General features: G+C 36.8%; 1 protein-coding gene across 9 annotated transcripts in view; it reads right to left on the bottom strand.

Moving 5' to 3' along the window:
* CCDC171 (coiled-coil domain containing 171) overlaps nucleotides 1–27888 on the bottom strand; it is a 309506-nt gene that overhangs the window by 170750 nt on the left and 110868 nt on the right. For all 9 annotated transcript variants that reach the window (XM_040481303.1, XM_040481300.1, XM_040481302.1 and 6 more), the window contains 5 exons: nucleotides 18217–18323; nucleotides 16355–16444; nucleotides 15098–15298; nucleotides 12367–12534; nucleotides 10606–10794 (listed from right to left, as the gene is read on the bottom strand). In XM_040481303.1, the coding sequence (XP_040337237.1) occupies nucleotides 10606–10794; nucleotides 12367–12534; nucleotides 15098–15298; nucleotides 16355–16444; nucleotides 18217–18323 (755 nt within the window). The remainder of the gene's footprint in view (nucleotides 1–10605; nucleotides 10795–12366; nucleotides 12535–15097; nucleotides 15299–16354; nucleotides 16445–18216; nucleotides 18324–27888) is intronic.

The following is a 27888-nucleotide window of genomic DNA, read 5'->3' as shown; positions in this document are numbered from 1 at the left end:
TTGCCCATAATAGGCACTGACTAAATACCCAATGAATAAAAAGCTTTATAAATGTAAGGAGAAGAAAAATATAATCCAAAAAAAAGATATCATTTCTAAATATAATTTGGAACTTATCAACACGTCAGAATTCTGCTTTAAAATTAATTCTGATATTCCACAGGGATCTTCAAAGGTGCTGCATTATTTACTGTGAATTATTCTTGAAGAACAAAGCTTGTTTGATGATAACAATGGAAACAGCCGTAAGAGCAATTTTTCCCTTAAAAAAAATCTTATGTTCTTTACCCAAGGAGATTGAAGGCCAATATTTTTAAAGCAAACATTAGGAATATCGCCTTCAAATGGGACAAAAGCATTCCTAGGACTGAAATAAGCTGCTCCTTAGTGTGTTTAGTTTCAAAAATAATATTTGCAAATTCCTCCAAAACAACACTCTTATCTTGAAGAATTAAAAAAAACTTGCAAATATAGTATGGATATCTTTTACATAGATTTCTTTGGCATATCAAAAATACGATATAGTTTCACTAGTTTTCCTCTACTCTCTGATAAATTCAAAGTGCATCCAAAATGGGGGGGGAAAGATACCTCTTTTGCCTAATCACGCACCTACTTCCTGAAGCACACAGGCTCTGTGGGACGCCTTACGGGGTTCCATGAACTTTGAGACTTTGGACCAGAAATTAGATACTTCCCTAGGGAATAAAATTCTTTTTTTATCACTTTTGCTTCCTGCGTTCTTATTCTTTATGTTGGCAAAAGACAAAATGCACACTGGACATTTGATGACACATAGACATCAAAGGACTTTATTATTGGCAAAAGACAAAATGCACACTGGGCATTCGATGACACATAGACATCAAAGGACTTCATTAAAACTCTCTTATTTTTATAGACTGCATACCTTGTCTTTTTATGAAATGGTAATATTGCAAAATGAATAAATTCACCTGCTTATCCTATGATGTAAATGCTTCTCTGTTAAAAATAATGCACATTTAGTGAAGAAAATGGAAGCCTCATACGTTACTGGTGGAGATGTTAAAATGATGCATCAGCTTTTGCAAATAGCTCAGTTTACCATATGACCTAGAAATTCTACTGTCTGGACTTTATTTATATTATATATTTTATATATATATTATATATATAATATATAATATTATATACATATAATATATTATATACATTATATATAACATATAATATAAATATACTCAAATCCCATAATGATTATTTACTTTACTCAAAAACATGATCTTCATTTCTAAGTGTAGCCTGGCAAAAATATTATGTGCCAAAGTGCTATGTGCCTGTGTTTACTCTTGTATCTAAAGCAGTACAAACTACAAAATGCCCTTTGGATAAGCCAAACCTTCAAAAGAACAAAGTTCTCCTTATCATTAGACTGGGAATGAATGTGTCAACATGGGCAAGATGCTTCATTTGTCAATTGTTAAAAGATACTGCCTCAGACTGTTGGTAAGTCAGCACTACCTCTCAGTTCTGATCTGCCTCAGATCTTCCTTCCGGGTTTTCAGACCCCGGCCACGGTGTCCAGGTTGGCTCCAGTCTTCTCTTTAAATAGTTCAAACTGTGACACCTCCTCTTCTAAGTTTATAGCATTCTCTTGGGAATTAATTAAACACAGTTGCTGTGATCAACCTTATATTCTTGAATTTCTCATGTGTTCATATGATGACTTCCCAATTATATTTGACAGTTTTTGAAGAAAGAACTAAGTGTTATATCTCTTTGTTAGTACCACAGTATTAAACACAGTGCCCTCTGTATGTGGTATATACCACGTAAGATATATTTTTGTTAATATTAAATACATTATGTAAAAGTTGTCTTGATACTCTTACCTATAACAGCAATTTTGCAATATAATGTAAGAAAAACTCAGTCTCTCAGACAAAAGGAACTCTGAGAGAAATAAGACATAAGGGAACTAGCATCTGTGGACAGCTGACAGGGTGTCACCATAATTATCATGTTTGATCATTAATTAATCAAGACTCACTTGGAAATGCAAGTTCAAGAAATATGAAATTGATCTGCCACTGGACCCATTTTCAGGTATTACTTGACATACAAAACAGCATATATTTCTAAAAGAAACAGTACCGTAGCATAACACAAAAAAGACAGGAAGATAAGGATGGTGACAATATATTAAAACAGGACAGGGGCATCTGGGTGGCTCAGTTGGCTGAGCATCTGACTTCAACTCAGGTCATGATGTCATCATTCATGAATTCGGGCCCCATGTCAGGCTCTCTGCTGTCAGCACAGAGCTCACTTCAGATAGATCCTCTGTCTCCCTCTCTCTCTGCCCCTCCCCCACCAAAAAAATAAATAAACATTTTTAAAAAGACTGAAAATTAAAAAAAAAATAGCACATAACATTCACTTTGCAATTTCTGAATGTCAAGCAAGAGGCTGAATAGTTTACATCCGTTACCTCCATTCTAATCCCAGCTCTAGAACTTTCTCGCTAAACACGTAAGTGGCATCAGTTCTCTGAACCTTAGTTTCTCCATGTGCAAACTAGAAATGATTCTTAAATGACCTATCTCGCATGGTTGTGGTAAGGCTCGAGTCAGAGGAGGCATGCAAAGTTAGGAAAAATGTTGAAAAATCTATTGAGCATTAGGCAAATTCAATTCATAGCCTTTAAAGAAAAACAATTTCTAGGGACGCCTGGGAGGCTCAGTTGGTTGAGCGTCCGACTTTGGCTCGGGTCATGATCTCACGGTTTGTGAGTTTGAGCCCGGCATCGGGCTCTGAGCCGTCAGCTCAGAGCCTGGAGCCTGCTTCAGACTCTGTGTCTCCTTCTCTCTGTGCCCCTCCCCCACTTGGGCTCTGTCTCTCTCTGTCTCTCAAAAATAAATAAACGTAAAACCACAATTTTTTTTAAAAAAGAAGAAAAACAATTTCTAAAGCAATTATTTGAGAAGCAGATATTTTTGTGTTAATGAAATTATTGGAAATATTTCATTAGAGGTGCCCCCTTCACGCCAACTCAGTCCATCAGTGCCTCCTGTGTCCAGGACAGGGTCGAACTAATTCCCTGTGAGCCATTCCAGGCAGGCATGTATAACCTATCACCTCCAATAATATAAACAAGCTGAGCTCTGACTATTTTTGGAATTCAATTAAAAAGAAAAAAAGTTTCAACATCTAATAACACTAACCCAGATTTCCTGCCAAAGGTACTCTTTAATTTTGTGATATAAGAGGATTTTACTAAAATGTCAAACAAACCTAAAGTGTTTACAATAAATATTACATCAAGGCTAACCATACTTAACTGATAGGGGAAAAAACCTTTACTTTTACTAAGGACGCTGCTATGCCAGTAACTCCAGCTTTTTCAGAAAGAAAAGCTTTAAGAACAGAAATACTAAGATTACAAAAGCAAACTCAGTAAGGGCATATAGTGTGGCACTTGGCTCAGAGGCTTCAGTAGGCACACATGCTTGAGATGTATTTACGTGACGGCTCCAGAGTATTTAAATTTGAGAGTTCCCAACCATGTGGCTAGCACATTTCACCGAACGCTAAAAACATTCTGAGATACTAGAACCAAGGCTCCTGTCCTACAAGTATCCTTTATCTAATAGCATTTGTACTGTTTTAAAGCTTACACAGTCAAAACTCTTGCAAATAACTCTACTGTGTTCTTTTCAGATGAAAGCAATTCGAGTCCAAAAACTGGTTTTTACTGAACCACCTGTCTTTTACTAACCATTTCTTTACAAGAACTAAACATCAAACACAGGGTGCTATAGATAAGTCATGTGTTTTCCAGCAGATGGCCCCTTGTAATGGCCAGGTTCATCTAACACCAAACATCCTCTAGAACCTACAATCCTGCACAACTGTGGGTTTTCCTTCTTTATGTTCTTATCAACATAATTTTTGAAAATACATTAAGTAATGTAAAATGAAAATAGCGTAATTTGCATTGCAGCTTTGAGGGGAAAAAAGCAGAAATGCAGAAATAGTCATAACAAAATTTCCTAAAATAAAATGTATAGCCTGTAATATGCATTATAATAGCAGTTTACCCAATACAAAACCCAAAGGAATCGCTGCTGTGTATTCAATTACAATTTGTAAAAATGTAAACATATGTATAAATAATATAAACAATATGACAATTTATATTATTAATGTACTTTTAAGAAAATGAAAATGATACTTTCAATTTGCCTACTCATGGATCAAAGCCTACGGTGTTACACATCCTTCAGAAAAAAGTCTTCAGTGAGAGCTTTTCTTTTCTTTTTTAAAGATTTTATTTTTAAGTTATCTCTATACCCAACATGGGGCTCAAACTCACAACCCTGAGATCAAGCCTCACATGCTCTACCGACTAAGCCATCCAGACACCCCAAGAGCTTCTCTTTAAAAACTAGCATTTGTGGGGCGCCTGGGTGGCGCAGTCGGTTAAGCGTCCGACTTCAGCCAGGTCACGATCTCGCGGTCCATGGGTTCGAGCCCCGCGTCGGGCTCTGGGCTGATGGCTCAGAGCCTGGAGCCTGTTTCCGATTCTGTGTCTCCCTCTCTCTCTGCCCCTCCCCCGTTCATGCTCTGTCTCTCTCTGTCCCAAAAATAAGTAAAAACATTGAAAAAAAATTAAAAAAAAAAAACTAGCATTTGTGATAACTGATCCCCTTAGTTAGAAAAATGAATTGCTATGCTTTCTTGCACATTTAGAATAAAAGAAGTGAGTTCATAACACTGATAGGATAGCTTGAAATCAGGAAGTGTGATATCTCTGGTTTTGTTCTTTTTTCTCAGGACTGCTTTGGCTATTGGGTCTTTTGTGTTTGCATACAAACTTTAGGATTGTTTTTTCTATTTCTGTGAAGAATGACTTTGGTATTTTGATGGGGAATGCATTGAATCTGTAGATGGCTTTTGAGTGGTACAGCTACTTTAACAATACGAAATCTTCCAATCGATGAACACAGGGTGTCTTTCCATTTGTTTGTGTCTTTGATTTCTTTCAGCAAAGTCTTAAGAGTTTTCTCCCTACAGATCTTTCACTTTCTTGGTAAAATTTATTCCTAAGTATTTTGTGAATGGGATAGTTTTCTTTATTTCTTTTTCTAATGTTTCATGATCTCTGTAAGTTGATTTTGTTAACCTGCTACTTTACTGAAATCATTGATTAATCCGAGAAGTTTTTTGATTGGTTATTTAAAGTTTTCTACATATAAGATCATATCATCACCAAGCCATAGTAATAAAAACAGTATGATACTGGCACAAAAATAGACACAGACCAGAACAGAGAGCCCAGAATTAAATCTCAGCATATACAGTCAACTAATATTCGACAAGAGAACCAAGAACACCCAATGGGTAAAAGATATTCTCTTCAAACGGTACTGGGAAATTTAGGGGAACACATGCAAAATAATGAACCTGGACCTCTAACTCACACCGCTTACAAAAGTTAACTCAGAATGGATCAAAGACTTAAATATAACACCTGATACCAAGAAACTCCTAGAAGATAGGAAAGAAGCTCATTGATACTTAGCAATGATTCTTTGTACCTGACACCAAAAGCACAAACAACAAAAGCAAAAATCAACAAACAGGACTACATCAAACTCAAAAGCTTCTGCACAGCAAAAGAAACTAACAAAATAAAAAGGCAGCCTTCAACATGGGAAATATTTTTTGTAAGTCACATATCAGATACGGGGTTAATATCCAAAAATATACAGAGAACTAACACAACTTAATAATGAATAAACACTCTCGTTTTTTAAATGGGCAGAAGAACTAAAGAGACATTTTTCCAAAGAGGACATCAAAATAGTTAAAAAGCACATGAGCAGATGCTCAACATCACTAATCATCAGGGAAATGCAAATGAAAACCGCACTGAGATATCACCTCATACCCGCTGGAATGGCTATCATCAAGAAGACAAGAGACAGCAGGTGCTGGCGAGAACATGGGAATGTAAATTAGTCCAACCACTATGGAAAACAATATGGAGGTCACTCAAAAACTTGAAAACATACCTACCATACATTCCAGCAACTCCATTTCTGGGAATATACTCAAAGGAAATGAAAACAGGAATTCGATGAGATACACACACCTCCATGTTTATTGCAACACTATTGACAATAGCAGCGATAGGGAAGCAACCAAATGCCCATTAATGGATGAGTGGATTAAAAAAGATGTGATATATATGCACAATAAAATATTACTTAGCCATGAGAAAGGAGGCTATCCTATCATTTGCAAAATCACAGATGGACCTTGAAAACATTATGCTAAATGGGATAAGCCAGACAAAGAGAAGTACTATAGGGTATCACTTATACATGGAATCTTAAAAGACCAAACATGCTAAAAAAAAAATTAAAAAAAAAACAGAAAATAAAATGGTGGTTACCAGGAAATGGAAGAGTAGAGAGTAGGGGTGTTAAATGGATGCTGTTTAAGTGTATAAACTTGTAATGAGTACTAAAATAGCCATAGAGATTAAATGTACAGTTTGTCGAACAATGATAATAATAATGTACTGCAAGTATGTAATGTGATAAATATCATTACAATGGCAACTATATTACATATATAAATGTATCAAAGTAACACAATATACACTTAAATTTATACAAGGTTACATGTTAAATTTATCCAATTAAAAAAACTGATAGGAAATGATGAAAGTTTGAAGAATCATACTTCCTAATTTCAAGACTTACTAAAAAGCTACAAAAATCAACTCAGTATAGTATTAAAAATGAACACACACATAAATAAATGGAACAGTTGAGAAAGTACAGAAATAGATCTACACAAATACAGGAAATGGATTTTGACAGAGTACAAAGGCAATTCAATAGAGAAAGGATAATCTTTCAACAAATAGTCCTGGATTAACTGAATATCCACATGAAAAGAATGGACATCAACCCATACCTCACATCTTTATAAAAATTCACTGAAAATGAATCATAGACCTATTTCTAAAACCTAAAACTACAAAACCTATAGAAGAAAAAACAGGAGGAAATCTTGATGACCTTACACTAAGCCAAGAGTTCTTAGATACAACACTAAAGTCATAATCCATAAAAGAAAAACATTGATAAGGTGGACTTTATAAAAATTTTAAACATCTGCTCTGCAAAAAGGACTTTTATGTGAATGGGAGAAAATTTTTGCAAATCACTTATCTGACAAAAGGTTTCTATCCAGAATACATAAACAACTCTCAAAATTCAGTGACAAGGAACTAAGCAACCCAGTTAAAAAGGGGGCACAGGGGCGCCTGGGTGGCTCAGTCACTTAAGTGTTCAACTCTTGATTGGACAGGTTCGTGGGATCAAGCCCTGCATCAGGCTTTGTGCTCACAGCTCAGAGTCTGCTTGGGATTCTCTCTCTCCCTCTCTCTCTGCCTCTCCTCCACTCGCACTCTCTCTCTTTCTTGCTCTCTCAAAATAAATAAACTTTTTAAAAAAGTGGGCAAAACATGCGAACAGATAATTCACACAGATGGCAAATAAGCATATGAAAAAAATGCTCAACATTAGTATTCACTAGGGAAAACAGAAATTAAAACCACAATCACTACACGCCTACTAGAATATCTAGAAAAGACAAAAAAAATTATGAAACAGCATGCTGGCACGGATACAGAGCAGTTAGAACTCCCTTACATTGCTAGAGGGAGCTCAGAATGGTACAGCCACTTGGGAAAACAATTTCATAGTTTCTCACCATAGAACCATTTATATAACATATAAATAGGTACTTACCATATAACCAGAAATCACACTCCTCTAAGTATTTACCCAAGAGAAATGAAAATTTATGATCACACAAGAACCTATCCATGCATATTTAAAACTTCCTTGGTCATAATTGCTAGAAAACAAAAACAATGACCCGAAGGCCCATCAGCAAGTATAAACAAACAATGGTATCCATCCAATGGAATATAGCTCAGTAGTAAAAAGGAATGAACTGCTACTGATACATGCAACAACATGAATAATTCCCAAACATATTTTGCTAAGTGAAACAAAAGTCAGACCCAAAAAGGCTACATACTGTAGGATTCCACTTATATGACATTCTGGAAAAGGCAAGACTGTACGGACCACTTACATGACATTCTGGAAGAGGCAAAACCATAGGGATACACAACAAATCTGTGGTTCTTCTATATGGTCAGGTTTTTTTTCACAAACGGATCAAGGCTTGTCAATGAGGAAAGCAAAGTCGTGAACAATGGTGTGGGAACAATAAATACAGGGCAGAAATGAACCTCAGCCTCTACCTAATATTACATACAAAGATTAATTTGAGATGGATCACAGACCTAATCATAAATGCTAAAACTTTAAAACTTCCAGAAGAAACACTAGGAGATTATCTTAACAACCTTGGGGGTATAGAAACATTGCTTGCCACATAAAAATAAATACTCAAAAGAGAAAAACATTTGTAGGTTGCATTTCATCAAAATCTTAAAACTTGGGATCATCAAAAGAAACATTAAAACATGAAAAGACAAGTGAGATACTGGAAAGTAATATCTGTGATACATATGTACAACAAGGGATTTATATCCAGAATATCTAAAGAACTCTTACAAATCAATAATAAAAACACAAAGAATCCCAATTTTTTAATGGGCAAACACTTGAAGAGACACTTCACAAAAGAAGATATAGGAATGACCAATAAGAACATGAAAAGTGCTGAATATCATTAATCACCAAGAAAACATTAATTAAAACCACAGTGAAACACCTTTTTAAAACAACTAGAGTGACTAAAATTTAAAAGACTGACAATACCAAATATTGCAGAGGATGTAGAACAATGGAAATTCTCATATATTGGTCATGAAAATATAATATGATACAGCCATTTTGGAAAAATGGAAAAAATGTTGATAGTTTTTTTTATAAACATACACCTACACCATGACCTAGCAAATTCACTCTTAACTTTCATTTCTTAAAGAGAAAGGAAAACTTACGTCAACAAAATACTCATACAATAATACTTGCTGCAATTTTATTTACGACAGCCCAAAACTGGAAACAACCCAAATATCCATCCACTCACAATCTATCAAATTGTGGTGTAATTATAAAATGGAATACTATCTCACCATAAAAAAGAATGAATTACCAACATGTTGTGAATACACAACAACATGGATGACTATCAAAACACTATTTTGAGTGAAATAAGCCAACCACCAAACACTACATATTGAATGATTCCATTGAGAGGAAACTCAAGGGCAAGTGAAAGTAATCTATGATGATAGGATTGGAACAATGGTAGCCCATGGAGTGGAAACTGAAAGAGGGCATAAAAGAACTTTCTGGAATAATGAAATATTTTAAGTTTTTTTTTTTAAGTTTATTTAGAGAGAGAGAGAGAGAGAGAGAGACCAGGGAGGGGAAGAGAGAGGGGGAAAGACAGAGTCCCAACTGGGTTCCACCTGTCAGCAGGGAGCCGGAGGTGGGGCTCCATCTCACAACCTTGAGATCATGACCTGAGCCAAAATCAAGAGTCGGAGGCTTAACCGACTGAGCTACCCAGGCACCTCGAAATGCAGATCATATCACATGTCACCCTGCAACACTGAACACAACAAATAGCTACTTTTAGAGAGTGTATTAATTCATTCAAATTCATAGAAGAAGGCATAAGTTCACATGTTGCTTATTTTAAGCAACCTGAAACTATTAACAAACAAAAATAATATTTTTTAATTAAACTTGCCAATAGAAGTATGAAACGATATAATTATGGACCAAATAAAGAGGGTAAACACTGAATCAGAGTCCTAAGCATCTTATCTTAGGAACACATGAACTATTATCAAAGTCAATACCCCCCCCCAAAAAAAAGTATACACTATCTTTGTATGTTATTCCTGATTGGGCAAGGATGACAGTTAACAATATAAATTATGATGAGAATAATTTATATAGGGAAAAATACAGCTATGTTAACTACCCAAAACTTCTGTTCTCAGTCGAATCCAACATAAAAAAAAAAAAAATAATTCATCCAACAGTGAATGATTTTGCTACAGGGTCTACAATTATAACTCTAGTTCTTATATAATATTAGGAAGTATAACAAATTTCAACCCCAAATGAATTAAAATGATGGTTCATATAGGAACCCCCACAAGTGTAATAAACCAGACAAAAGGATTATCTAGACTAAAACTGACATTTGACCAAATCTCTTAACCTTTCATTTTAAAAATAAATAAAGGAAATGCAATGTTATCATTTACTTGATCAGTGCATTCTAAGGTGCTTTAACCAGAAACCTACTTCCCAACTTAACTATAAGACAATCCTTAATACACATGCAGACACACATATACACGCACACACACATGCATTTGTGAGTATGTGTATGTGTTTGCATGATCACATGTATGTGTGCAGAATAAGTTCTAGGCATTCTCAAAAGTTCCAAACGGATTTGGCATTGGTACTAAAAGAAAACACCTGAAATAGTAAAATATTTGATCAGCCCGTTTTTTAAAGCTCTGCAGGAGAAGCATACCTGTGCCCTCTTCTGCACCTCAGAGAGGAGCTCGGAGTACTGCAACTCCAGTTCCTTCTTTTGTTTCTGCCAGCAGCTCTCCTGGGCTTTGATCTGCTCTGCCACTTTGTTAAAAGTGTCTTCCTGTGTGTGCTGAAGCTCCCTCATTGTGTCAGACTTGTTTTTACAGATATATTCCAGATGACTTATCTAAACAGGGAAATGCAACAGAGAATGAGATAGGCTCACAAAACATTTCTTTGTACATCTCCCCCAAAACCATCCAAAATTTTCACCTATGATTCATTCCTTAAGCTCACATAAAAATTGTAAGTTAAAATGAAAACCCAAAAATTAAGAAACAGAAATCGGTAGGGCAAATAATCATATTTTAGAAGAATATGGTGTCATTTATATGCACATACGCTGAGATGACAAACCATTTTTCTCTTTCTAATAAAGTTACTCACTCTAGAATCAACTTTACTGAGAAAATTAAGAAGACTATTCTTATTTCTAGAACCAAAGCTCTTCAATGGGAAACAGCATTTCAATGAGATTTACAAATCTACAAACATTTTACATATAATAAAACAGAACAGTACAACCATTTTTTTATTTCACGTTCCAAACGCTGGAAAGAAAATCATCTGAGATGTACGACAATTAATGATGTTCGAAACTATGAAAAACTGTTAAAACATAATACCATCTCAGAGGGTTCAAACATGTACTCATTTTAATTGCCAGTAATTTTCAAACCCATTATACACACATTCACAATCATGAACAGCATCTGGGCTTCTCACAATGTATTCCCTCATTTCCTCAATCCTACTTCTCAGTGCCCGTGGTTGTATTTGCCAATTGAACCAAGGCAAAATGCCCTCAGTCTAAAATTAGGCCAAGATGCTGTTTCATTAATTCAACAGATTAGAGTTAAAAACAACAACAAAAACCACCACCACAACAACAACTTAGGTACATTTTTCTCTTCACGTCCCATAAGACCAAGAGCCATTTCAACTAAGATCTGGAAACCGGACCACATAACATAGTTCTGAGCAGTTCAATAGACCCAGGATAAGAACTGATATCTTCAATGGTGAAATATGTTGGTCTGCTAAGCCATCTTAATTTTCCATCACCAAAATAGGGCTTTTTAAAAAATTTTTTGAAAGACTGAATTTCTGGGCTCATGAATGGTAAAATGATCCTAAGAGTCTACTGTTTTCTCCTACCGTGTATACCTCTCACATGCTACAGCATGGAAAGGGTTTTGTAATACACATCTTATTATAATTCAAGAAATATCATAAACATAATTTTAAATTTTTAAGTGCTTTTAAAGTAACACCTCATTATTTCCTGAGCAAAAATTTTAAGATCATGTTTTTGAATAGCTGTATCTTGTTTCTATTTTATGCTAACATAAAGAGTTGGTTTATTAATGTAAATGACTAAGTTCTTTGAATTGCTTCATCAGTAAGATTAATTTATTTTCTTTTAATTAGGTCCCTGTGGCTAATACTGGCTAGTAGTATTAGCATGTCCTGCACAGAGTGTGGAGCTTAGAGACTTCATACAGACTTCAGTCACATTTACATGCCCACAGCAATGGCATCAAACTGAGTTGTAGACAAGCCATAATTAATGGTATTGAATTATTAACACCCAAATTCTTTTTGAAATAAGATGAATGTCAGCCCCTCTTAATGATACTGTGATGTGGACAAATGTCACTGAATTTAATAGAGGTATCTGGTGCCTGAGGACAGTTACCTTCTCATTAGCCCTGGTGAGGTCTGAGATCAGGGCATCAACATTCTCCTGCAAGACTGCACAGAGCTCGGACCACGAGAATTTATCCAGCATGCCTTCTGGTTGTTTTATGAGCACACAGCCTGCTATCAAGTGCTGATACAAGGTATGAAGAAAGGTTAGCTTCTCCTGTGAGAAAAAAAAAATAATAATTCCAGTATATCCACATTGTAAGAAGTAAAACACACACTATGCACGGGGAAGTATTTGTTTCAAAAACTTGAGAAGGAATTAAAATGTTCAAGTCTCAGAATACTGTCATTTTGGGTATTTTTTTTACATTCAAAACTACACAGCAGATACAAACTTAGAATTGATTAAACTTGGTATTCAAAACCAAAAATCTGAAGTCTAGAAGCCAAAAGACCAGGGTTCTGACCCCAGTTCTGTTACTACTGAGGATGTCACCTAAGTGCCTGTTCAGACATCACCTTTCTCAGATACATGACATGTCTGGACTAATTGTTTCTAAGCCCTTTTAACTAGATGTCGGTAGAGTCATTCTACAGTTTCATATTTACATCTGCCCAAACAGATGTTATTTAAGTCAAAAAACCAATATAGAGAGAAGACTGTTGCTCAGTTCCACTGAAGACAAAGTTATACAATATCTGTGCTTTACATGTACACAATTACTCAGCTTTCTTCTTCCCCCAGAGATTCCAGTTTGCTTACCTCTTATAGGAAATCTATCCCAAGCCCCTTAGGCAAAGCAGACAGTGATATGAAAGATATGGAAGAGGGGCTCATCTGTTTTCCCTGTAAGTTCATATAGTATTTGGCACATTGAGCATTTACAGGTGTTTAAATATTACAAAGTAACAGGCAAAAAGAAATGGACATGGCTGCCCAAGACATATTTCCAAAACTGCCCAATTAGAAATGTACAATAAAAAGTTCTTTAAAATTATATTGCCATTGTAGTAACTAAACCATCCATTGTTTAACGACCTAGAAACACTATGCCGTAGAATTCAGTAAAAAGCCGATCCCATCTTGAACACACAAAAAGTTTATTTACTAATGTGCCAAATGGCTCTCTTTATAAGGTGTTTCATCTATAAACTGCCAAAGAGTGGAACTCAAGACAAGGCAATTGTAAAGCTGCAAAAGGATATTTTATGTAGATAATAAGTTGCCTCAAGATTTTTTTAATAGACCAGCAAGAAAAGAAAACTTTTAAAAGAAGGAAATTTGAGGGGGGAAAAATAGAAATGCTAACCTTCTAGGCAAGAATAACTGTATCTAGCATATGCAAAGGTTTTGTGTTTATAAATTGTGGGGAAAGTTTTTCTATATATATCAAAATGTGTATCTTTAATTGTCTCTAGATGACACCTTACTTTTTCCCAATATAACAATTTAAAGCCAAAAAATTTTAATATGTAGTTACAGCCATTAACTTGAGTTAGGATATCAGAAGAATCTTCATAAATATGTTACGCCTTTTTCTTTTTTAAGCAGCTAAAGATGTCTTTTGCATTTTCAACTGGGTTGAGATACTTAAAAACCTTATTAAATCCAACTAACCAAATGTGATATTCAGGCACTAAAGGTCTTCACCCTCCACATTCTGCCAAGTGATCAAGTTCATCCTAAAGGATAATTCATTGTGTCGCCATTATGTCCTTTTTGCTTGGGCTGTGACAAACCATGCATGATAATCATCCATTTGGCGTGAAAAGAGAATCTCAAGATCCAAAATCAATTCACACATGTTGAACCCAACCACAATGCTGTAGACATGCTGACTTTACAATACAGTCAGGCTTCTAGTTTCCTTTACTTTAATCATTATCTGATGTGTAGAACAATTCCAGCCCCTTCATGTGGACACAATTTAAATCCCAGACTGTAAGAAGAGTGGAAAGAATGTTTCCTTTTTACTCTCTTGGCATTCATGTCCATATTTGTTGGAGTAATGAACTCAATATGCAGGAAGACTCAGATAAACCAGCTCCACACTAGCTAAACTAGCTCTATATCCCATGGGTGAAAGAACATATAAGATAACAATTCCATTCACCCAGCCTCACACAGAACATAAAAGTTTTGCCATAATATTTTAAGAATTTATTAATAAATAAAAATGCATAGGCAACTCTTGAGGGCATCCAAATAAAGGTTTAATATTGGGGGTGACTTCTATTTTTCCACATTTTGGTTACTACCCTGTAATTGTAAAGAGTAAGGAGACTGTCTATTAGAGCAGATATTACTTCTGTTTTGCAAATAAGGAAAGATGTGGAGAGACTAAGCTGTGTGGCTTGTCCATGTTCACATTTTGCAAACAGAAGTACCTCTAGCCAAGTCTGGTTCTTTCTGATCATGAGAAACATATTCCCACCATGTTCAGCTGCTAAACTACTGAGATAAAAAATAGTTTTGTCAGTGGCAAATAGGCAAACTTTGAAAGGACCATCAGGAGCGTAAGTGCTGGGGATACAAGCGGCACGAGTGACCGAGGGGTTAAACTCTATCACTTCTCTCCAAATTAGGATGACCTGATAGTGAAAGAGTGACCGATTTTGCGACTGGCATGACTATTTCAAAACGGTTGGCTCAGAACAATTTTTTTGAATTAAATTAAATTTTTTTGAATTAAGTAAAAATAGCCACGTGATGTATGTAAATTTCTAAAACCGAGATTAGTGAAGGCCTTTCCTGCCAGGCATCCCGTCTCAGGTGATACCTCAGTATCCTTCTGGAAAGCCTGGGAAAGCTTCTGCAGTTCACTCTCCGATTGGGCCGCTCGAGCCTTTTCTTTCTCCCAACAGTGCAGCACATTTTGTAGTTCCGCTTTCAAAGTGCTTACGAGAGCCTCTCTGTCTGCACATTTAGTGCGTAAATGACTTAACTCTTTACTGACATCAGCCAGTTTATCCTGAAGGTCCTGTCAGAGATACAAAATAAAGAGACCATATGAAGGCCGGCCAGTAAAGGGGCCGAGGGTGCAAATGTAAAATACATAATGAAGACTTCCTAAGCTTTACCATAAAAGAATCGTAAAGGCAAGCATCTGACTACAGTGCCAAACATACTTAGGCATTTTAAGGTATTTGATTGAATGTATTTTCTAAAGTATGCTATTGTAGCTCAAAAGTTAGGAAAAAACTGCTAAGTTTTAACATGTAAACATAAAATATTCCCAAGGTAGCTAATTCCAAAAAGCTCTTTGAAAAGGACTTTTCCTTTCAATTCATCATTAAAAAAAATAATAATAACTTGGTAGCTCAAAGCATTTTAATAACACGTAAATAACACTTTTAAATGAAATCTTTTACCTTCCGTATAAGAACATTTACTTCCCAATGACATGCAAATTCTAACAGAAATCTCGTATGTGGGACATAAGATTCTGAATTATTTCTTCTTCAACCTTATTAACAAACTCTACTGAAGTATGTCCATGACAAACTCAACATTAAGCAATACAAAGACATTCCGACTCCCACACTTGCCTCAGTATGATTCTGCAAAGATGTAATACATAAAACCAGTGCAGAGAATAAAATAAACTGTTGTCCTGGACCATAGCCAGGTGCGGCCCCAGCCCGTTACTAGGCCTGATGCATTAAAAACAATGGCTCCACCCTACAATGATGAAAACTGACTCCAAATACTGATGTGCTTATGTAAAATATGTTGAATATGTATCTGAGGCTGGGCATTAAATCTTAAATCGTTTTTTTCAGTCTGTGGTATTATAATTAAATCTGGGAAATGCATTTTTCCTTTAACCAAAATAATTTCCAACCAAGTTTTATTTTTTTAATGAAAAAACCATTCTTGTTTCTTTGATCAACAATAAAAATTCAAAACTGGATCCAAATGTACTTAATAAAAAATAGGAAGATACATTTTCAGATAGTTCTACTTTAAAATATTCCCTCGATAGTCATTTGGGTCTCTTAATACAAAAAGAAAAAGTCATTCTAAGTCCTAATACCTTAATATTTTTAGTGTGAGATTCTATCTTCTGTTGGGTAGAACTGAGTTCATTCGATGCTTTTTCCTTAGCATCATTCACGCTGTTTAGCTGATGAAAGAAAACGGAAGTTACTTTTTTTGTATTTTTCAAGGACGGGTAACTCAAAAAAGCTAATCTTTAAATGTTTTTTATGCAATTACTTAAATACCAATGTTCCAATAGTGATTAACAGTTAAAAAAAATTCCTTCTTTTGGTTAACTATGTCATTTCTGTCACAAGTGCGCATGGCTAAAAAGAAAAGAAAGCATTCAAGCTTAAAATGTCAGTGATGTTACTGTGCATTTACTCGATGGCTGGATAAAGGATTTTATTCTTACTGTAAACAAATACAACTTTATTCTTAAAATCCTCCTGGACCAACATGCCAAAAGCAGTGGCATCTATATGGAAAGAGAAAAAGGACAGAGCTGAAGACTGTTCTCTCTATACATCATGAGGGTATTCACTGGTCTCTCCCTCCATATGACAACTTCAGGGTCGGTCACAGGCAGTCCTACTGGGAAGGCTTGTGGCAGGTCATCAGTTGGTCCTGCTCCGCTTGTGATTTATTTTCTTTGACAGTTCATTCTTCTTTCTGTCAGACTGCTCTTTTTGCTTTCTTTTCAGCCACCCCCTTGGTCTCCCCACTGCTGTCTCTGGCACTGGTTCACAACAAAGCACATTACTAAGCCAAAGCCTGCTGAGTCGACTTTTCAACTGTGCTGAGGATCATGTGACATTCATCCTCCCAAATAACAATTCGCTGTGGGTAATATGTTCCTAGTTACCCTGCAGCTTCCAGACCTGGGCCTCAGAAGAGTTTCAGAAAGTACTAACAATACAGGTTGCCTTGTCTCACTGGGAGCGACTTGGCAATATTTGTTCTTTATGGCAATTTAATTATTCCAGCGGTCATTTTCGCTTTTGCCTTCTGAACAATGACAGAGGGCATTAAGAAGGCTCACTTTTCCTCCTTCGTTGACCTTGGTAAACTAAAGCAAAAAAAAAAATCTTTTGAAATGTGAAATATAAGGATATAATGGCCTTGTATTGCTTGAAAGAAACAAACAAAAGGATAAACACCAAATTCCATGCTATGTGGCTTGTCTTTGGTTTGAACAGTCTGTTTGTTGTTCTGCTAACTAATTGTGTTTAATGTAATTATTTCATACTCTCTAATTCGACAAGATGCAACTAAACAAACTCTTCAATTTTTAAGCATAAACTCATAAAATATTTTAATACCCAAGAAAATTATCAACCCACACATTAAACAATACAAATGAGATGATAAAGAGAAGCACGAGATTTTTTAATCAGCAAATTAAAAACTAGCAGGCTACATCAAACAGATGCTTGTTTTTGAAAACTTCTAACAACATTTACGTTCTTTAGAAAATGAGAACTTCTCTCTTTTTTTCATTAAGACCTCCTCAATTTCTAGAAATCTTAACCTAAAATAATTGACCCAGCCTCAATTTCCACTACCTATCCCTAATTTCATAAAAGCACATTAACACTTAAATAGAAACATATGAACACAGAAGACTCGTGCAGTTTTTTATTAAGTCAAGATAGATACATTTTGAAGGCCGGGAAAGCGACAGAGTCTTTACAACTTTGAAAATCACAGTGTGACTGCAGAGTTACGAAAACGTAAGTGAGACACCACTTTAGGCCACACTTAAAGAAAGAACAGTGACGGACAATTTATTATTTTTTGTATCTGTGAAGCTGTCAATTCAACATCCCCCATCTTTCTGACCTTTGTAGCAAGCAAGGGAATGCACTGCTGCAGGCCGAAGGCTATATGTGTGGAGCCAAACAGTGCCAGTGTTACCTCATTAGACGCGTCTTCCAGCTTGTTCTGGTAATCTGTCAAGGTACGCCTCAAAGTCTCAAGGACAACAGAGAAGCTGGGAGGTTTATCTTTGTCCTTGTGGATGCCTAGAGAAAAATGTAAGATGAAAATATATCCCAAAGTCACAAAGAGACAAAAGCTAAGCAAAGAGTAACAGAGAGATTACAATTAGATAGAGCTGAAAAGGTATTAGGAAACATCGAGGAGAGTCGTATTCTCCAAAGTATACTGCTGTATAGCCAAGTATTAATAGCCTTTCTAAACAAGTGATCAAATTAAGCTCATAATATATCAAGTTCAGACTTATGGCTACTTCGTACCTTACAAAGGCCCACACTGTAGTTAGTAGTGAGCTCTTTTCTTTTTTTCCTATCTTCTACATAACGTATGTGTACATACCTGTTATCCAACAATTAAATGAACGGTCTATATACTAACATTGTTTGGGGGAGTTATATACATTTACTCTGGTCCTTGTGTTTCTGATCAGTCAGGCTTATTTTGCTTAACTAATAATTTCTGAACCCAAGAGCACATCATTTTCTGTTATACTTGGAAATATTCTTCAATCCTTAAAATTCTCAAGTTACAATTTGAAATAAATAATAAAAACGCTATTATCTACACAGGCCCACATCATGTTTCAATTAAAACCCTTAAAACTGATACTTATTGTAAAAATATGAGTATTTCCATATTATGCCCTCAAACTATTTTAATTTAGTTGGGCCATAAGTCAGTTGAGCTAATCAAGGTCACATGGTCAAATGTAGTTCAAAAGATTAATCCAAAATAATCAAAAGTTTAGTTTTAAAAACCACTTTAAATTGATTGTCCACTGTACTTCTGTTAAACAAATAGCAAATTTTAAAATATTCTTATTAAAAGATTTTTCTTTTCATATTATAATTTCTCCCTAGCATATTTTATAATCTAAATATTTCAATAAACAAGAAACATATTTTCAACAAGGGTGATTTCAAAAAGAAGCATTCATAATATACGTTTTATTATTCATTCATATACTTTACTGAATTCCTACTGTGTACTAATCCAAGGCATTAGATACATGGAGGTAAATAAGATTGGCGTGGTATCTGTCCTCATAGAATTTACAGTCTAAAAAGAGGAGGAAAGATAGTAAGCCAGTAATTACATGAGATCATTTATCCATTCTTCATGTATTCAATTGCTGGAACTTTGGAAAGATGGGGAAGAGGGCAATAATAAAGGAAAGAAGAATAATGGAAGGAAGGAAGGAAGGAAGGAAGGAAGGAAGGAAGGAAGGAAGGAAGGGAGAGAGGAAGGAAGAAAGGAAGAAAGAAAGACAAAAATAAAAGGAGGGAGAAAGAAGAAAAAATTGGGGGGTCAATGACAGACTAACTTCATCTCAGCACATTGTTGATATTTACTGTTTTAATTTTGGATAAAATGTTATTAATAAATTGATTATATTCATCAAGGTATAATTTAAACACTCTCTCAAGTATGGGTACACCTTAGATTTTTTTTTTTTTAATTTTTTTTTTTCAACGTTTATTTATTTTTGGGACAGAGAGAGACAGAGCATGAACGGGGGAGGGGCAGAGAGAGAGGGAGACACAGAATCGGAAACAGGCTCCAGGCTCTGAGCCATCAGCCCAGAGCCTGACGCGGGGCTCGAACTCACGGACCGCGAGATCGTGACCTGGCTGAAGTCGGACACTTAACCGACTGCGCCACCCAGGCGCCCCTAGATTTTTTTTTTAAACAGAAGAAGAATATTTAACTTAAAAACCAAAAGTAATATAGAAGCAACACATATCCCAGCTGGGCAAAAAAAAAAGACGCTGCTCTGAGCCATGATAATGGAGAAGACAGTACTCTTTGTAATTAACTATGAGTTAGAAAGACAACTCATTAAAAATTTTATTAAAAGTCTTACCAAATATATTTTTTAAAAAATTGCTGTTGCACAAGATAAAAAAAATGTAATGTATAATTCTTTTCTTTTGCTACTACACAAGTAGGCCATGAATAAATCATTCAAGGACACTCGGGAAATCTGCTGGCTTTTACAATAAGGGAGAAAACTTCCTCTTAGAAATTCAGAAGAATAAAACCAGTTTAATAGGAGTGTTGAGGGGTAAGGGGACAAAATGACCTCTCCTTACTGACCCATGCATATTCTTATATTCTACATAAAATAAAGTTTCTTTGCTTGAAAATGTTTATACAATAAAGTTCAGTTGAAGTACAACGTATACATTAAGTCACCCACATCCATCATAAAAAGAAATAGTTCCTGGTTCCTTAACATGGCAAAAGGCTTATAAAGAAAAAGTAAAGGTCACTAGGACCCAGGACCTTATTGACTAATTTGACTTACCCTAATAATAACCACTGCATCATGGCCCAAGAAACAATAAACAGTTAAAGATATCAAAAGGAGCTCTAAAAACGCAGATAAAGAGCAATAAAAAACAATTTGAAAAGTGGTCATAAATGGCTTTTCAAAGGTCAAAGTCCAAATGAAGAACAGAATGTGTCAGAACACTATATACTTCAACAGCACTAACTCAAAACCTTCCAATGTCGTCTATATGTGTACGTCTCTGTACTGGATGCCAGCCTATACTTGCACATCACCACTATCTGCTTCAATCTCTCTCACTCACTTTTAATATTAAGACCATTTCAACTCTGGATGTTCCTTGGCAACATTTTTTGTTTGTTTGTTTTTTGTTTGGGTTTTTTTTTCACATTTTATTTCATATTACTACGAGACATCATAACACTTACACTAAATACAAAAATGTATGCATGTGTGTGTACCCATATCATAACCCAGTGAATGTTTTATTATTTATAATGATATTCTTCTCTTCTGGTATGTACAATATGATTTTGTTTTGTAGACACCTACTTGAGCATTATTATCTTTTGTGATTCAGGGCGAATTACCTGAATCTGACTCTGATTAACAATTCCACTAGGGTTGTGGCATAATTATCTGGCTGAAAAGGCCAACCTCAACTGGCTGTGCTTCTTATCAGAGAAGGTTCTCAGGGAAGAATAAATTTTCCATCTTGTTTGGGACTAATCAATCTCTTGTCAAGGGCATATATTTCTTTCATTATCTCATGGTAGATTAGAAACTGCTAGCCTAATATATAGCACCCAATTTCTATGTTTCTTAGGTATAGACTTACCTAAAATTATTACATAAAGGCAAATCTTTTTTTTTTTTTGAATGAACGAATAGCCCATAGCAGAGAGAAGATAGAAAAAAATGGCTACAAGCTCTCTATTTAAATGTTTTCTTTCAGGGGTGCCTGGGTGGTTCAGTCAGTTGAGTGTCCAGCTGGTGATTTTGGCTCAGGTCGTGATCCCAGGGTCATGGGATCGAGCCCCATGTCAAGCTCCACGCTAAGTGTGGGACCTGCTTGGGACTCTGTCTCTCTCTCTCTCTCTCTCTCTCTCTCTCTCTCTGTCCCTCTTCCCCTCTCACACTCTCTCTCTCTAAAATAATAATAATAATAATAATAATAATAATAATATATAAATATTTTCTTTTAGACAAGCTCAAAAACTAAGTATTTTTTTTTTAATTTTTTTTAACGTTTATTTTATTTTTGAGACAGGGAGAGACAGCATGAACGGGGGAGGGTCAGAGAGAGAGGGAGACACAGAATCTGAAACAGGCTCCAGGCTCTGAGCTGTCAGCACAGAGCCGACACGGGGCTCGAACTCACGGACTGCGAGATCATGACCTGAGCCGAAGTCAGACGCTTAACCGACTGAGCCACCCAGGCGCCCCAAAAACTAAGTATTTCTACATGACCCAAATAAACCACTTTGAAGCTAGTGTTATTACTTTGGTAATACTGTAATTCCACAGTAGAAACATTAAATTGAGTCTATCTCTTCAACTTTCTCAGATATTCATTCTCTTATCTACCTCAGTCTCCTGCAAGACTCCAAAAGGGGAGAATTATTAAGAAATAATGGAGAGACATGGGGTACATGGGCAGCTTAGTCAGTTAAGTGTTGACTTGGGCTCAGGTCATGATCTCACAGTTCGTGAGTTCCAGTCCCACGTTGGGCTCTGTGCTAACAGCTCAGAGCCTGGAGCCTGCTTTGGATTCTGTGTCTCCTTCTCTCCCTGCCCTTCCATGCTCAAACTCTGTCTCTCTCTCTCAAAACTAAGTAAACATTTAGAAAATAATAATAATAAAGAAATAACAGAGAGACAATAGAAGACAAAAGACAGATTTTTTTAGACTACATATATGTGTGTATATGTATATATGTATAAATACATGTAGAACATGAACAGTCATGTTCATCCTTAGAATAGGGAGAAAAAGAAAACCCTGCTATTTAATGTGGATTTTTAATCACATAGTAAAACACAGAAAATAACATACAAATGGGTTTTACCTTCACCTAAGAAAGTCTAAACATTTAATACATTGATGATCAAGAAAATTCCTTTTTCACTCTAAAAGCATTAGATATAAACATTTTGTTGGCCGTTATGCTTTTCAAACTGAGACTACGTTCTGTATATCAATTTGCTTTGTTCACTGAGATCATAAACAAACTTCTTCCTTATCTTGTAAACACAGGTACCCATTCTGGAGTTCTCAAGGAAAATGGCTTATAACTTTTTTAACATACAGAGAATATTTATAATGTAAGTCTTGCTCCCCCACCCCTAACTATGTCTCCAGGGAAAGTAAAAAAAAAAAACAAAACAAAAAAACCTTCCTTTACCAATGTTTGAGAAATGCATTGGTGAGGCGAGTCCCAGAATCTTTCATGAGCTGGCTCTATATGGCTTGATAAGCTCTGTGCAGCTGAAAGGCCATAGATAACAGCCATCAGGCTGGGTCCCTGAAATCAATGAAGACAATGGTATCTGGAGCGACAAAGACCAGGTGGTAGCACTTAACTTCCAGAAACAAAATGGACATGTTTACCATAATGGAATCAAAGTAGTAAACAAAATGCTTTTACCCACAGAGATCACAGGTGTTGGCTAACTGATCATGGTGTTCATAGGAGTAAAATACAAAATGTTATATGATTTGGCGGGGTGCTGGGGTGGCTCAGTTGGCTAAGCATCCAACTCTTGATTTTGGCTCAGGTCATGATCTCACCATTCGTGAGCTCGAGCCCCGCATCAGGCTCTGCAATGACAGTGGGGGGCCTGCTTGGGATTCTCTCTCCCTCCCTACCCCTCCCATGCTCGCTTGCTCTCTCTCTCCCTCTCTCTCCAAAAAATAAATAAACTAAAAAAAAATGTATTTAATAAAATAAAATGTTATCTGATTTGTAGAAGAGTAAAAGTTCTAAGTCTGATTACCAGACGTAGGACTTAAATCCACTCAGAAAAGAGTCTTTGCTCTCAGTCAATTATCAGACTTGGGCTAGTTCAAAGAGCAGGTGTCCCTTGAATAAAGAGGTAGGGTCCCATTTGGAACCCCCAACATACTGCCAGAAAGTCATACTATAAATCTTCTTCTAGCCTTCCTCAAAGAAACATGCAACCATTTGCCAAGGTGACTATGCACTAGAGAAGGGGAGTTATTCACTGGGATAAACCAGACACTGGATCTGAACGAACACTAATTCCGGAAGAACTAACATGCTACTATGGTTCACTAGTTAGGGTAGGAGCTTACAGAGGTCAAGAGACCGACTGAATTCTGGCTCAGATCTTTCGCCATTGGGCGCAGTAGGTACTTGAACCGAGCTCATTTCCCTAGTTTGGAACCCATAACGAAGAGAAGACAAATGCAGAAACTGACACCATATCCATATTGGTTACCTGACTCAAGCATTAAAGGATTTACAGAGGAAAACCAAACAGAAAAAAAGCTAGTGGAAGTCACTAGAACTTTTACCTACCGAAATAGTAAATCAAAAGTAATGCCACCTTTCTGGAGAGATTGCAGAGATTAGTGCCTCTGTTAAGGACTTAAAAGATACAGGGGTGGTGACTTCAACCCTGTGAGCATTCAACTTATCTGGCTTAGTGCAGAAAACAGATGAATCTTAGGGAATGTCAGCATATTACTGTAAGCATAGTCACATGTGATTCTAAGTGCAGCTGCAGCAAAAGATGCAGTTTCATTGCTGGAGCAGGTCAGTACATTTCCTGGCAACTGGAATGAAGCTATTTCTTCCAACCTTTTAGAAAAAAAAAAAAACTACGGGGCGCCTGGGTGGCGCAGTCGGTTAAGCGTCCGACTTCAGCCAGGTCACGATCTCGCGGTCCGTGAGTTTGAGCCCCGCATCAGGCTCTGGGCTGACAGCTCGGAGCCTGGAGCCTGTTTCCGATTCTGTGTCTCCCTCTCTCTCTGCCCCTCCCCCGTTCATGCTCTGTCTCTCTCTGTCCCAAAAAAATAAATAAACGTTGAAAAAAAAATTTTTTAAATAAATAAATAAATAAATAAATAAACGTTGAAAAAAAAAAAAGAAAAAAAAATCTACCTGAACAGTTTCTTTCGGCTGTCAGGGCTAGCAATACACCCTCACAGCTTTACCTCAGAGCTATATTAACTCCGGCGCAATCCAGTCTATAGGAACCTTGATCAACTTTTCATTCCAGAAGACTCTCGTGTTCTACTTAGCTCCCTACCAAGTTGATGATGGCATTCTGACTGCTCAAGCTCAAGCAGGTCCTTACAGAATCTTAGTGTAAACTTTCAGGGAGTTGCAACAAAGCAAGTCATCTTCTACAGATAACTATTCTCTTCTCGAAAACCAAGCTATAGGGGGCACCTGGGGGGGCTCAGTCAGTTAAGTGTCCAACTCTTGATGTCGGCTCAGGTCATGATCTCACAGTCATGAGATTGAGACCTGCATCAAGCCCGGCATCCAGGCTCTGTGCTGAACATGGAGCTTACCTGGGATTCTCTCTCTCCTCTCTCTCTCATTTTCTCAAAATAAATAAACATTTTTAAAAAATCAAACTTGCTACTAGTCCTCAGCAGATAATACATCCATGGCCACCAATTTACCAAGTGACCTGAATTGCCTATCATAAAATCATTATTGTCTGATCCACGATCCATAAATTTTGGCATGCACAACAGCACTCTATCATCAGATGAAAGTGGTCTATACAGTGTGAAGGCACAAGTAAGTTACATGAGCAAATAGTCCAGATTCCAATGGGCCCTATTCTTGTTATATTGCTTCCTCTCTTACCCACACCCTGAATCCATGAAAAATTTCCTATGACCCATTGACTAATGGGAGAAAAAAATGGGCTCAGTATATAGACAGTACTGTATGATATGCTGGCACTAATTAAAAGTAGACAGTTGTGGCACTACAACCCCCCTCAAGGGTGGCCCTGAAGGATAGCAATGAAGTGAAATCCTCCCAGTAGTCAAAAACAAGTTATGGACCTGACTATTATTTTGCCTGGAATGACCAAAAGTGCAAATATACACCAATTTGTGGATAGTAGCTAACTATTTGACTAAAATGGTCAGGGCTTCAAAAAGAACACAACCGGAAAATTGGTACCAAGGTGATCTGGGCAGGAGCACGTGGGTATACCTCTCCGAATGGGCACTGTGCCGAGACCAGCCAGTAGAAAAAGATCTTAATAATCAGGAGGACAAAATGAGGCATTCTGTGGATGTCAGCCAGCATCTTTTCCCAGCCTCCTTTGTCCTTACCACCTTTGTTTCCCTTACAACAAAAGGGTCATGGCAGCAAGGATGGAGACAATACATGGGCTCAGCAACATGAACTTCCATTCACCAAGACTGATAGGAATACAGCCCCTGTTGTATGCTAAATCTATCAAGAGCAAAGACAAACAGTGAACCCATGAAATGACACCATCATTAGGAGACCAGCCAGCCACCTGGTGGCAAGTTGATTTTACTAAGTCACTTCCATCATGGAATGATGGAATGTTTTAGTCTTACTAAGGTAGACACTAACTCTGGGTATAGAGTTGCCTTCCCTGACCATAAAATTTCTGCTGAAACCACCATCTGTGATTTTACAAGACACCTTACAATTACAGACTCCACACAACACTGCTTCTAACTAGGGAACTCAATTTACAGCAAATTAATATGGAAAATGGCTCATCTTTATAGAATTCACTGGTCTTACTATGTTTCCCATCACTCTGAAGTAGCTGGCATACAGCATAGTTGAATTGCCTTTTGAAGAGTCATTACAGTGGCTGGATGGCAACATTTTGAAGAACAAGGATAATATTGTCAGGATATAAACTGTGCTGTGAGTCAGCAATCAATTTGTGGTATGTTTTTGCCCTAGCCAGGATTCATGGTTCCTGGAATCAAATGTTGGAAATGGGACTGGCTCATCTCATTATTACACCTAATGATTCACTGGTGATGCTTTTCCCATCCCAGAAACTGTAGATTTTTTTTTTTTTTTGGTCTAAGTCTTGATTTTTGAAGAAGAAATGCTTCAGCATGAGACATACCAACATTCCATTAAAATGCAAGCCGGGAATATCACCTAATCATTTCTGGTCTCCTCAAACCAGGAAACCAAAGAGCAAAGAAGGTTCTTCTATACAGGATAATTGGCCTTGATTATCAGGGGAAAATTTGTAGTATGTCTAAAGCAAACTAGAGCAGTCTAAAATAACAGGACATCCCACAAGGCATGTCTTAGTACACTAATGTTCTGTGATAAAAGTTAATACACCATGGGGCACCTAGCTGACTCAGTCGGTGGAGCACACAACTCTTGATCTTGGGGTTATGAGTTCAAGCCCTGTGTTTGGTGTAGAAATTATTGTAAAATAAAATATTTTTTTAGGAGCACCGGGGTGGCTCAGTTGGATAAGCGTCCGACTTCGGCTCAGGTCATGATCTCATAGTTCATGAGTACAAGCCCCACATCAGGCTCTGCACTGACAGTGTGGAGTGTGCTTGGGATTCTCTCTCTCTCTCCCTCTCTCTCTGCCCCTTCCTTATCTGCCTGCTCCCTCTCTCTCTCTCTCTCTCTCTCTCTCTCTCAAAATAAATAAATAAATAAACTTAAAAAAAGAATAATAAAATAAATATTTTTTTTAAAGTTAATAGACCAGTAATCTCACTTCTGCATATATATCTAAAAGAATTGAGGGGCACCTGGTTGGCTCAGTTGGTTAAGCATGCGACTCTTGATTTCGACTCAGGTCGTGATCTCATAGTTCGTTGGATTGAGCCCCATGTCAGGCAGGGCACTGACAGTGTGGAGCCTGCTTGCATTCTCTCTCCCCCTCTCTCTTCCCCTCCCTTGCTTTCTCTCTCTCTCTCAAAATAAATTAATTTTAAAAAAATAATTGAAGGCAAGGTCTTGAAGAGGTGTTTCCACATTTATAGGAGGAGTATTCCCAATAGCCAAAAGGTGGAAGCAAGCCAGGGCGCCTGGGTGACTCAGTCGGTTAAGTGCCAGACTTCAGCTCGGGTCATGGTCTCATGGTTCATGGGTTCGAGCCCCACATCGGGCTCTGTGCTGACAGCTCAGAGCCTGGAGTCTGCTTCAGATCCTGTGTCTCCCTTTCTCTCTACCCCTCCTCCACTCATTCTCTCTCTCTCTCTCTCTCTCTCTCTCTCTGTCTCAAATATAAACATTAAAAAAAAAGGTGGAGGGGCGCCTGGGTGGCGCAGTCGGTTA

Source organism: Herpailurus yagouaroundi, unplaced genomic scaffold (assembly GCF_014898765.1).
Source record: "Herpailurus yagouaroundi ecotype Mexico unplaced genomic scaffold, PumYag 160, whole genome shotgun sequence".
NCBI classification, from domain to species: Eukaryota; Metazoa; Chordata; class Mammalia; order Carnivora; family Felidae; genus Herpailurus; species Herpailurus yagouaroundi.
This window is presented reverse-complemented; position numbering and strand designations above follow the sequence as displayed.